The 13,139-nt window shown below is 41.5% G+C and overlaps 1 protein-coding gene across 2 annotated transcripts in view; it reads left to right on the top strand.

Moving 5' to 3' along the window:
• Window positions 1-13,139, top strand: part of LOC119850837 (programmed cell death 6 interacting protein) — a 53,018-nt gene that overhangs the window by 2,054 nt on the left and 37,825 nt on the right. For both annotated transcript variants that reach the window (XM_038389505.2, XM_038389504.2), the window contains exons 2-4: window positions 4,514-4,568; window positions 7,503-7,572; window positions 9,994-10,121. In XM_038389505.2, coding sequence (XP_038245433.1) covers window positions 4,514-4,568; window positions 7,503-7,572; window positions 9,994-10,121 — 253 coding nt within the window. The remainder of the gene's footprint in view (window positions 1-4,513; window positions 4,569-7,502; window positions 7,573-9,993; window positions 10,122-13,139) is intronic.

Below are 13,139 nucleotides of genomic sequence, written 5' to 3'. Positions count from 1 at the left end.
TTAATTCAATATCTTTAATTAAACTACTGTTGCATGTCCACACTATGCTCCTTGTGTCCACAGAGTGCATCCTCACTAACAGCTCTTGCATTAACATGAGGAGTGCACTGTGGGTAGTTATCCCACTGTGCAAGGGGCCACAGCATGCTTTGGGAAGGGTGTGCAATGCCTCCTGGGGAAGGTACCGCATCACATGATGCAGATTTCTCAATCCCATCCTTCTGTGGGCATCCTAATAGATTGCCAGCCGCTTTTCAACTGAAGTGTGTGTGGGGAGAGAAAGAGAAATGGTGTGTGGACACTTCTTTCCCCCCCACCCCCAGCAGCATCCTGCTCTGCCTGCCTGCCTATGGTTCTGTGATTCCCTCTGAGTTCTCCCACAGTGTCCTCAGCTGCTGGGAGCAACATCCTCACCAGCTCTGTGAGCTCTCCACTCTGAGAAATGTCAGAGCTTCCTGGAGCTTTGAAAGGGGAGGGGTACATGTATACATAGCTAGATGCAGGGCAGCTGAGTTCATCAGTCCCCACCTTCCCCCTTAATTCCTGCTGCTGTTTTCCTAGTGGGCGGGGAAGCAGGAGAATTCCATGATGATTTGCTCTTGGCTGCTGAATTGTATGCTCAGCTGTCAGGACTTCCCAGAACTTTGAAAGGGGAGGGGCAGGCCTGAAGTCTGCCTAACATTTGGGAGGTGCTGCTACCTGCACTGGCTGGTGCCCAGCAAGCTGCTGCCGGCATAGCCGGGCTTCTACGTGTCTGCTCTGGCTGCCTTCACTGCTGCTGGTACCACCCTGCATGCTCCTAGGGCAGCCGGGCTGGGCGATTTAAAAGGGCCTGCTACTGTGGCAGTGGCTGGGGGCCCCCTGGCCTTTTTAAATTACCTGGACCCCATGGCAATTTTCCCCGCCCCCCACTCCCTAGTCAGCGGGCCTGGGAGGGGTGCAGGCCTGAAGGACAGCTGAGTGCAAAACAGTGAGCAGAGCAGTTATGGTGTGCGTTGTGGGATGTTGGAGGAGGCCAGATCTGGCAATATAACGAATGGCAGTGTCTACGCTGATGCTTTAACTTAACCACACAAAAAAAACCCAATAGCTTCCCACCTCACATAGAAGAGCAGAAGAATTATAGCTAGGTTGAAATACTGAAAAACAGTAGCAGTATTCCTGTGGCATCTATTAATACAAACTCTCATATTAGAGGTTAGGACATTCATCTTCATCTCTATAGAAAAGGCATTTCTTCATATATAAATTCTCATCCTGTCTTCCACCTTTCTTACAGATCTTTGGGTACAGTGCCACTCCACCAATGAACTTTGTCCACAAAACCTATGTGACCCCACAAAAATCACACCAAGGGACACTTTCTCTACAAGGGCTACGAACAGCATATTGTCAGCAGTTACCATTTACCACAAGCTCTCTAAGAATGCGCATTTATTCTTTATGTAAAAGCATTACAGAGAAAACATAACAAAATTTCCTATTTGCATGCTAAAATCTTTCCAGAAGTTGCACATCAGTCTTATGGGGACTTCGAAGACCAGAGTTTTTCCAGACAGTCCACAATACAGGCTTTTTGTCCCAAAAGTCCTTTCTTTGTGTTGGTCTCTGGAAAACCCAGTTTGAGCCAGTGTCTGCAAGCCTCCCCACAGGTTGGCATCTCTCTGGAGGTCTTTACAATCAAAATGATTCAGATTAATTCCTCCCCCCCGTGCTTTTGGTTCTTGCGGGGAGCTATGAAACCTTATCCTCTGGAGTTGCATACAATCCCTGGCCCACAATGATGTACACTTGGTACATCATGGTCTCCAAAGATACTGCATGGCACTGCAATATGTGTCACAAGCACCATCCTGCAGCTTAGCCCTAATGGCTTTTTAACAGGCTCAGGTGTTTAGCTTATCTAGGCAGTTAATTGAATAGCAAATTTAAGAGGAATGAGCCTTGCAAGGGGAGCCTTGGGCCTATGCTTGCCTTAAAGGAGCCAGCAACTCTCTGCCAGGGACACAATTTGAGATTCTCATTTGTCTGAAAATTTTGTGCCTACTTTGGTAACACTTACGATTATTACAACTGAAGAATCTAGAAAGGGAGGGAAATCTTTTTTTTTTCCAATTGACTTTGTATGTCTGTAGTCACAGTGCTTTCGTTGTAAAGCATTCACTTTGTTTGAAAAGATGTTTATAAACATCAACATGGAAGCAGAAAGAATAATAATTCTTTCAATAGGGATTTTAAAAAAAAGGACATGCCTATTTCTGTCAAACTGGAATTTCTTTAAGTTAATTTTAAAAAAATCAAGTTGACTGTAGCAATTTATTTTCATACTATATTCATCAACATTTTGTAGGGAAATAAAGCAAGCTATCTGATGGAAGCTAAATTTTAAATAAATTCACATCCCACTCTGCTGTGTAGTTGATTAGATTTATGCTCTGGAAGCCCATAAAAAGGGGTATATCTGTAGAATTCCAAAGAGAGTGTAAGGGTCATAAACTGAGAGATCTACACAGCCATTCCCAGAGTATTTGACTCCAAGATGTTGAAAGTTGGCCAGCTGACTTTAGGTGCCAGGTTGTAGAACATTTAGGGACTTAAAGATAAGGGTAGCTAGGTGATATATCAACCCTACAGTGGCACAGCTACTGTGCTGCAGCTGTCCACTGTAGTGTAGCTGCTTCCTACAGTGATGGAAGGGATTTTTCCATCTATTTTTGGAAATCCACCTCTCTGAGAAGTGGTAGTTCAGTCTAGGGAAGAATTCTTCTGACAGCCAAGTTGAGTCTGCACTAGGCTTAGGTTGACATAACTACTCCACAGAAGGTGGAAACTTTTTCACAGCTTGAGCAATGTAGCTAGGTCAATCTAATTTTTATGTGTAGATTAGGCTTGTATTTTTTAAGAATGTAATATAAATTAATTGCTAATGCTTTGAATTGCACCTAGAAGTGAACAGGAAGTAAGTACAAATACTTCAGCAGGTTGTGTGATTTTTGGAACTTTAAAATCACTTCTGTCATCACCAGCTCATCTTCCTCCCTCTCTCTCTGTGCCATGCACTCACTATTTTGACCTAAAGATATTTTTAGTAGCTGCTATCTTGAAATGCTAGAAATAACTTGCTTTGTCATCTGCAATCCACCTGGAAGTCCAGTTTGCAAATGGTATACAACATTAATCTCTAACTAGCACTTTTAGAGAGCCTGTTACATTCCTATAATAATGGAGGTGTTATTGATAGAAAGAAGGAAGCCATTGTTCTGAGTGACTTGATTTTAAGTTTTGTCACCTGCCGAGAGAGAGGGCTAATTTCTACCCTTTCCACTTGTGTAAGGCATGTTTCTAGAATTTGTGGATCATGAAATCTAGTGTCTTAAATTTGTGTCCCTCATTTTAGAATTGTCTTCCTTGCTTTAGCTCAGTCCTAAATATACCAAGTCCCATACTGTGATCCAGTATTTATTGGCTAAGTGAGGCCCTACTCAAAAGTGATGACATTTGTTTGTTGGAGTAACATTGTATCAAATTAGTTCAGGGAGTGTTCTAGGGATCATTGGCAGAACCCTATAGGTTTTGGTGAAAATTGGGTAAACCAGAAAAGAGGCTTGCACAGCTATGGGGTGGATGCTTAGCCAGCAGAGGGAGTGGAGAATAAGAGTCTTTATTACTTCTTTTCTAATGCCCTGCCTCACCAAATGTTGTTCGGTTGGAGTGGAGGGATGAGAAGGAGAGGGAGCAGTTCAAGGGAAAGATGGGTACATTAGAGGGGAAGAAAAAAGCGGGGGAGAGAGACAGAGGCCTTGTTGTGAGGGAAGGAGGTGAAGGGTTTTTCAAGGAATCCCTGAAGTAGAGGAGAATGTGAGTGTGGCACACAGGGAGCTTGCGGGGGTGACTGGAAGAAACAAGGAGCCCTTGGTGTGTCCAGTGAGCTCTGTGTATAGAAGTGTGCAACATTCTAGTTTATTTTCATTACAGTAGTTCTGGGAGGCCAGCAGAGAATGGGGCTCCATTGTGCTAGGCAAACATAGTGACCAAAGAGCTTGCAGTCAAAATAGACAAATGGTTGTGGGTAGAGAGAGAACATACAAGTTGAATCAGCATAGTGATGGTTATGAAATGTTAAGTTAGTGTCATGATTTTTTAAATTTAATTTAATTCTCTGTAATGAATTTGAAGGGGAAATTTGTTTCCTTGTCTGTCATATGTTCATACAGTGAACCCTTTGCATAAGGATCTCTTTCCTCCTCCTACCACGTGTGGGAAGTGGGATGGAAGAGACACATTGTCCTCTGTATCCCTTGCCTTCCATCCACCTCCCCTCCTAGATCCATGGTGGTTGCTGCCACATTGGAGGCATGTTGCATGTTCTAGTGATCTCTCCCAAGATGTTGCAGAATTAGTGGGGGAGTTCTGTTTAGGTATGGAGGCAACCCTCCCTTCTTCCTAAATGTAAACAAAACCAGTACAACTCTTAATCTGGTATTTAACTCAGCTCTTTTGTCTGTTGCTCTAGATACTACGATCAGCTATGTTCCATAGAGCCAAAATTTCCATTTTCTGAAAATCAGGTAAGGTGTAAAAGACTTGCATTAGCTTCACATATACTATATTCAGACAATGGTTCATGGAAACCAGGATGTCTTTTTTTTTTTTTTTTTAATATTATTTCTACTCCTTCTTTTTAGGCCTATGTCTAATCCAGTGCTTCTCCCAGGAAAGACATTAATCTCTTAGCTTTATTTCCTAATGTCTCTCCTTACTTGTGATTGTAGACATGTTTAATCCTGATACTTTGAGATTTCACCTGTGGTAACTATCATTGCTCTCATTTTACAGATGCCCAAATGCAGGCTCAGAAAAAAATGTGATTTTTCTGGAGGTCACTGTGATCTGGTCAATAACAGTGGCACTTATTCAGCTAGAGCAGGGGTCTTCAACCTTTCAGAAGTGGTGTGCCGAGTCTTCATTTATTCACTCTAATTTAAAGTTTCATGGGCCAGTAATACATTTCAATGTTTTTAAAAGGTCTCTTTCTATAAGTGTTCAATATATAACTAAACTGTTGTATGTAAAGTAAATAAGTTTTTTAAAATGTTAAGAAGCTTCATTTAAAATTTAAATTAAAATGCAGAGCCCCCCCACCCCCAGACCAGTGGCCAGGACCCGGGCAGTGTGAATGCCAATGAAAATCAGCTCGCATGCCGCCTTTGGAACGCATGCCATAGGTTGTCTACCCCTGAGCTATAGGGTTCATTTGCAATCACCTTATTTGCTAGTGTACGCTATTTTAAATTCTGTATTTAAATAAACCTGATTTTTTTAATAAGGGTTGCAAATTCTTTCTTAATGAACCAAGATCTTGAGATCTTTTAGCTCTGTTTGTTCTATATCAGTCTTTGAGGTGTAAGAAGACATCAGTCCTCCATTTCGAGTTGGCTGCACCAGTGTCTATAGGGCAAAAGTCACCATTTCTGCTTCTTTCAAGGCCTGTTCTTTTCAGACAGTGATGTCTTTGGCAGAAAGACCGACACACTTCTTACAAAGAGATTTGTATGACAGCAACTTAACCCTTCTTTTAAACATTCTAAGTTCTACAAGGTTTATTCAAAGAGAGCGTCTACTGACGTCTGTAAAGGGTGCTCTAAGGTAGGATGGCTCAGTAAAGGGGAAATAATTGGAAGTGATGGTTAAGAGACCCCAGAGGAGAATATATTTTTGTATATAGTTGCACAAACTTCTGGCATGGGACTGCCCCCATGATAAATTCTGTTGTGGTGATCTTCGCACTTTGCCATGCTGAAGAATTTTATCTGAGTTTCTCAAACCTTCTTCTCTTCAAGAAGCAAGGTCTACAAATCCCACCCTCCGTGGGGATAAAATATGGCAGGTACCCTTTTCTGCCAGCAGTACTTGCTCAGAGTGGGAAATTCTCAAAGACTTTGTATTAGTAATTTTTGTCATGGTTGCAAGGCTAGCTGCACCTCTGATCCTTTCTCTGGTCTCTTTGAGAGCACCTCCACTGGGACTAAGGCTTCCTTCTTGGCCTTTTCTGGGATGGAATCCCATGGTTCTCCCTCTTTAGACTGGGTACTAGGATATAGGCCCTATGCACTGACTCTGCTTTCCTGGCAGGTCCAACTAGATTCAGGTACCAGTAGAGTTGCCAACCTTCCAGGATTGGCCAGGAATCTCCTGGAATCGGCATTGATCTCCCAGTGGCTATTGAAAGCGATCCAGGAGATTTTAATAGGATATTTTAAGAAAATGAAATTATGTCCTGTTGCCCGAGGGGGGAATCTCCCAGAATAACTTCAGTCAGAGATGACGGCCCGTGGTGATTCTTTGTGGGAGTCTGATCAGTTATGAATAGGGATCCAAACAACAATCCTTCCTATAACAAAGTATTTTTTCTCCTCAACAGTAGGAACAAAACATTAACATAAAAAAGAATTTATTAAAACAAAAGGTCGAGACATAGGTCTCTTACACTGACTCCTAGGCAGGCCTAGTTTGCCCCAGGCTCCTAACCTCTGGGTGTCTGCATCTCAGTCTCCTAACTCTCTCTCTCCCCCTGCTGTTGAGGGAGTGTCCTTTTAAAATCCAGATAGTTTGTTTTCTTTTCCTTGAGCTTGGATCTGCTTGGCATAACCGGTTTGAGTGCAGTAGAGTTTCAGAAGTGGAAATTCAAAGTGAATGGCTCTCGTATTGTGTTGTCTCTGAAGTGTTTGCTGAGAAGGGTGTATCAGGATCCACGCATACACATTCCTTCCTGGGTGCATTTCCGAACAATCCTACTATTGAATTAAATCAGTATATGCACGCATAAGCAGCACAATCATCCAGGCAAGATATGATTTCATAAATTATTGTAGAGCATCTTCAAATCCATCACAGTTTTTTAAATAAAAAAAAGTCAGTGTACTTTACTTTGAAGAATGGTTGGGTTTCCTTGTAGCTTTGAAAATTTCTCAGATTGGCACTCTCGCTCTCATGCTGGTAATAGCTCACCTTAAGTAATCACTCTCGTTAGTATGTATGGTAATACGCATTGTTTCATGCTCTCTATGTATATAAATCTCCCCACTGTATTTTCCACTGAATGCATCTGAGGAAGTAAGCTTAGCTTGCGAAAGCTTATGCTCAAATAAATTTGTTAGTCTCTAAGGTGCCACAAGTACTCCTTTTCTTTCTTCAGCGGAGGGAGGTTCTGCCCTGTCATTCACAAGTATAATTCTGCTTCCAAAATGTGAGCATTAAAACCTGTTGTGAGAATCTGTGAACTTTGCTTATTGAAGAAATTTTTGAGTAAGCTCTGATAGAAAGTTGAGTAGGAAAATGTATACGTTAAACTTAAGACTGTCTTAAGGTTCATAGGATTTTTGTAACATTGCTAAACATTATAATACTTTAACTAGAATGAAACAGATAAAACTGTGTGGTGGATGTCTTAAAATAAGTCTTTCTAAAATGAAATGCAGTGCATTCTCTTTCCCTCTTTTCAGATCTGTGTGACCTTTACATGGAAAGATGCCTTTGATAAAGGGTCGCTTTTTGGGGGATCTGTCAAACTTGGTAGGTAATTCGAATGAAAATAAAATGCAAGTAATTCTTCTAATAATGAATTTTGAAAATATTCATATATATTTATGGTGGCCTACTTTTCAACATCTCCATTTCTCACTGTGGCGGTTTCAGTGAGTTCAGGCACTAGAACTCCCCTTGGAGATTTTATCCCTTTGGAGCTATGCAACTAGCAGGTGTTTGCAGCAATGCAGGACAGTCTTTTCAAAACAAGGCAGCTTCTATTAGCTGATTGGAATACAGTATTTTTGGGGTCCTTTTTTTCATTCAAAAAAAAAAAAAGCCAAGCTTGTATGTGTTACCATGTTGGCAGCACTACCTTCCTCTCTGGCCCCCACTATTCAGGATTGTGTGTCTGCAGTGGGCAGCAGAATACTTTTTACAGCTCCTGATACATCAGTTCTTTGTTTCAAGCTCTACTCATGCTTTTTTCCTGTGTTCTGCTGGCCAAGGGAGGTGTTGAAAGTTGTCTGTTGGTTGGCCCTCTGCTTTTTCTTCGAGGTAATTTAATGTGTTGACAGTTCTTGGGGGTCCATTCTTACCAACCCAGACATATGTATGTGACCAACACCCATCTTTTATTGCCCTGTCCTAGAGAAGAATTTAAACCCTTCAGTCCTAGAAGGTCATATTACAAAAGTGAAACCAAGTCACACATTTTTTCATAAAATACAAAAATTTCCCCTATTCCACTTGGCATTACGTGCAATCACTGTGTTCAGCTGGATTAATAAGACTGACTTCCTCTCTTCCCCAGTATGTTACTTTTGGTTTCTTACTGAAGCCCTACAGATGCATTTATTACAGTACTTCTCACTGTTTGGGGTGTCCTGGTGGGCCATACTTCAGCAATTGATGGAGAGGAAACCTTTAAATCCCATGGTCACTACTAGAAGGGAGGGGAAGAAAGGAACAGTATACTTCCTCCTGCAGCTGCTTTGTTCTAACCTTATCACTTTGGACCTCTCTCCCCTTTTCTTTCTTTTTTCCCTCCTTCCCCAGTTTCTTTCCTATAAAATGTTTCACTGTGTGGGAAAGGGAAAGTCTCTTGTTCAGAGCAGAGAAGAGTGCAGTTCAAGTGGGTAGGAGAAAGCACTTCCAGCAGCAGTGAGTTTACCCTATCTCACATCATAGCAGCTGCATATGACTAATAACTTCTCCAAGGCTACTAATGGGCTTGGCTGCTTGATATTCAGAGCCAAGGGTTTCCCAATGTGTGGGATAGGTACATCCTCTTGGGCTGTGAAGAACGGCTGGGGGTTGGACAGGCCTCTCGGCTCTCCAGAGTGAAGGCTTAATTTAAATAAGGATGTCTCTACCCTGCAGCTGGGAGGTACAATACCCAACTCCGATGACAGACTCATGAGTGGCCATACTGAGTAAGACCAATGGTCCATCCAGTCCAGCATCTTGTACTGGCCACTGTCAGAGACCAGATATTTCAGAGGAAATTTGGAGTGATCTGTCCCATCATCCAGTCCCAGTCACTGACGGTTGGAGATTAGGAATGCCTGGGGCGTGGTGTCCCTCATGCTAGTTTTGCTCAAACTAATGCACTAAAAAAAGGCAGCGTAGATATTGTGACACAAGCAGCATCTTAAGCTAGCTACCCAAGTACAAATCCACCAGCCTTCTGGGTCCGAGCTCGAGTGGCCAGCCCAAGCCTTTGCCTGTGCTGCAATGTCCATACTGACATTTTTATCATTCTAGCTCAAGCAAAGCTAGTGCGAGTAACTGTCTGTGCTGAGAATCATACCTCTCAGCTGCAGTGTAGACCTACCCTAAGTCTCTAGCTGTTATGGTTGCAGAGAGAATCTAGACAACATGAAACCAGTGCAACTAATGGAGAAAGATCTGCCAGAATTTGCAGTGATCGTGAAACAATAGCTCTTAGGTCTAAAATGCTCCATTCATTTCAGTAGGTGCTAACTTAAATGTCAGTGATGATAGTCAATTATTAACATTTAAACTATTTCACTGATTGTTTAAAGCATCCAAGAGGAAGTATCATGCACAGCTACACAATCTACTCTTAAGGAACTGCTTGCTTTGAGCAGAATTTCAACAGTAATACATGCTGGAACTGAAGACTTGTGATTTCATTTTTCCTAATGGTGGGCTTATCTTTCAAAAGTTTGGGAAATGCTGTGCTAGATGCAAGATTCAGCCTTCTCTGGATAAACAAGGACTCTTCTTTCTTTGTAGTTCTCTTTAACATGCAGGATCAGAGTGATTTGGGTGTTAAAAGTTCCATACAGTTGCTTCCTTAGCTTCTTGTTTGAAACTACTGGTGGGGTCTCCAAATTCGGAAGGTACTTATCCTCTAAGTGTTGGCCTTCTTGTCTTTAGGAGGGCAAAATACTGAAGCTTATTTTCTGTACAGAATGCTCACTCTGGCTTTTTTGGTTTCAGCTCTGGCAAGTTTGGGATATGAGAAGACATGTGTTTTGTTCAACTCTGGAGCATTAGCTAGTCAGATTGCATCAGAGCAGAATCTGGATAATGATGAAGGATTGAAAACTGCTGCTAAACATTATCAGGTATGAAAGTCTCTCTGTACTGACTCAAAGCATTGTAACTATTAATGTTTAAAATTAAAAATTTCCAGGTAAGAAAAACAAATCTTAACCTCCCATTAAGAAAAGCTTGAAACTGTTGACCTCTGACTGAACACCAGAACTCTAATTGGCCAAACTCACAACACCCCAAATAAACATCTTCTATTTTAACCTGTAAATGTGACTCTTCCCCACCCCCAGCCCCTGCCTTTCATTAAATGGTCTGTTGAGCAGCTGATCTTTACTGATATTTACTCTTTTTTTTTTTTTAAAGTATGATTTAATGCTATGTTCACTGAGTTATGTTTGCAAGTTTCTTGAGAATCCTAAATAGATGGCAAACTATCTTTGTGTTTGCTGAAGCCTTTGAACTGTATTGGCTATGTCCTTAGTAATAAATTCTTCAAAATCTTTAGGTTGAGTTTGTCACATCTCCCCTCTCCAAAATTAGGAATCCAAAGAAATCTGGGCATTGCAACAATGTTTAATTCCCCACCACATCCAGAACTTTGAATCTGCTGTAGTATTTTTGAGGACTTGCTTTTACTGTTATGAAAATATATGGGCCAGCTCAAGTGTTCTTTCAAAATACTGGGTTTGCTGGCTGTGGTAAGAGAATTCTTTATTAAACTTTTTACCTGGTTTTGGGTCAAACAAGGAAGTTTGGGATATTGGAGGATATCTTCAGCAAAAATACAGTGTTGCTTCAGCTAGGGTCAGCCTTGGAATGTTTTGTAACACAGTAATGACCTGTCAAAGGGCTGGAACTATAGGCGGTGAATTATAATAGAAAGTTGAGGTGGGGCATAAAAATTGTCTGGGAAGCAAGGGCTATGAAAAATGTAGTTTTGTGTTCTCCAACATATTAAAATACCAATTTACTGCCCATTTAAAAAAAAAAATTCCCCCAAAAGTATAATAGCTGTAAAAAAACATTAGATTTTTCATAACTTGTTTCATCAGTTATTCTTAGTTCAAACAGCCCCTTTTTGGGAGGTATGGAGTGATAACAGAGTACAGTCATCGGTATTTCAAAGGAGTGCAACTCTGATTTTGAAGTTTATTTGTAGTACCATTGCTAAGGTGTCAATCAGATATTGGGGGACCCATTTGTGAAAACACTACAGGCAGTTCCTACTCCAAAGACCTTGTTCTCTAAGAAGATAAAACCGTTCTAAGGGGGAAGAAGGAAGAGGTGCAGAGAGATGGAGACATGACTTGTCCAGCGTCACTCAGTAGGTCCCTGGCCAATCTGGGGCTAGAACCCCAATATCTGGAATTCCATACTGCCTCTAGACTGAGAAGTGCCTTCTCTAATGTGCATGAGGAATACTTAAGTAACATGAGAGAGATGACAACTGGTCTGAAAGTTTGTATATAAATTCTGAAGAATTTGAATGTTGAAAAGCAGCAGGCAAAACATTAACTACTCAGTACTCCTGTCTTCCGTAGCTGTATCGTCAGTACAAAAAAAATTGTGTAATATCACTTAAACTGTATTTCTCAAGATCTTTATCATAATGTGGAAAGCATAGCTAACTTCTCTGAAATTCATGTCAAAGGTACACAACTTTCTCTAGATGTGCATGTATTGTGGATTATGTACACATTAGACAAAAATATACTGTTTTGTCAACCTATACTTAAGACAATGAACTTGTACTGAAATTGATATCTACATGTTCAATAGTTTGTAAATAGTTAACCTGGCAATTGAATCACCTCAGCAACAACAACAACAACAACAACAAAAAAAACCTGCAGCCACTTCAATTTGTCTATTACCATGATTATTGATAGCATATATCTTCTGGGTCTTAAATGGTCTTATTCACAGAATCATTTTAAGAGACAATAGATTCAGAAAAGTCTGTTCAGGTAACCCAGTTTTAACGTTGTTTGTATTTTGGAACTCTTCTCCCCAGACTGTTGATACTTCTAACAGGGCTAATCCATTAATTTCCATACTTCCTTCCCTGCCTCTTCAATATTTACATGCATCTGTCTCTTATTGTACCACCTCATTTCCTTTCTGGTGGTAGCCCTCTAGGTAATTTTTCAGTCATGGTGTATTCTACCATGCTGCTGTAATGCAAACTCAATTGTACACAACCATGAGAACTTTTTGTTTTTCTGCTCGTATATCTCTAGCCTTGCTATAAGGCCACCTTAATTCCATGTCAGTAGTTTCATTTGGAAGCATTGACTTTGCAGTGTCAGAACAGACCAATAGTCCATTTACACCAGTATCATATTTGATCATGAACAGATGCTTCAGAGGAAGTTATTAATGTCATAATAATAATGTCATAGTGTTATAACCTGCACCTGGAGGTTTAATAGCCTGTGTCTTCGCCAGTATCTTCATGCTCTTAATATAATTGATATTAATCCTAACTTTCCTCTTCATTTGACTTAGGCCTCGTCTACACTACAGAGTTAGTTTGACATAAGGCAGCTTACGTTGGCCTAATTATGGCAGTGTACACACTATAGCCTTGCTCCTGCCACTGTAAGTGCCCAACTACACTGACATAATAACTTTACTTCCACAAAAGGCATAGAGCGTATGTTTGTGTAGTTAAGGAGACACAGTGTCTTTAGACATTGCATTACTTGTCAATTTCATGGCTGCTGCCCAGGCTGTGGCCCCCTGGTCCATGCTGGGTGCTCCTGGTGAGAAGTGAGCAGTTGAGAGCCAGGGGTGGCTGGGATGGGAACCTGGACTCCCAGCAGGGGGATTGGTGCCTGGTGTCCAGTCGGCTGCCCCATTCTTAGCGAGAAGCCGAGAAGCCCGTTGCGTCGTCTTTGTTGCTAGCGGGGAGCTCGGCTGCCGGTGAGGAGCTGCCCATGGAGCTGAGAGCCCTGTCTCTCAGCCCCCCCACACTGCCCCTCTTAAGTTGGTGGAAGCACTCCTGGTGGTGATGCACATCATCAACAGAAGAAGGGCGGTGTGGACATGAACCGCCACAATAATTACAGCGGTGTAAGTCAACCTAA

Source organism: Dermochelys coriacea, chromosome 2, assembly GCF_009764565.3.
Source record: "Dermochelys coriacea isolate rDerCor1 chromosome 2, rDerCor1.pri.v4, whole genome shotgun sequence".
Classification (NCBI taxonomy): Eukaryota; Metazoa; Chordata; order Testudines; family Dermochelyidae; genus Dermochelys; species Dermochelys coriacea.
This window is presented reverse-complemented; position numbering and strand designations above follow the sequence as displayed.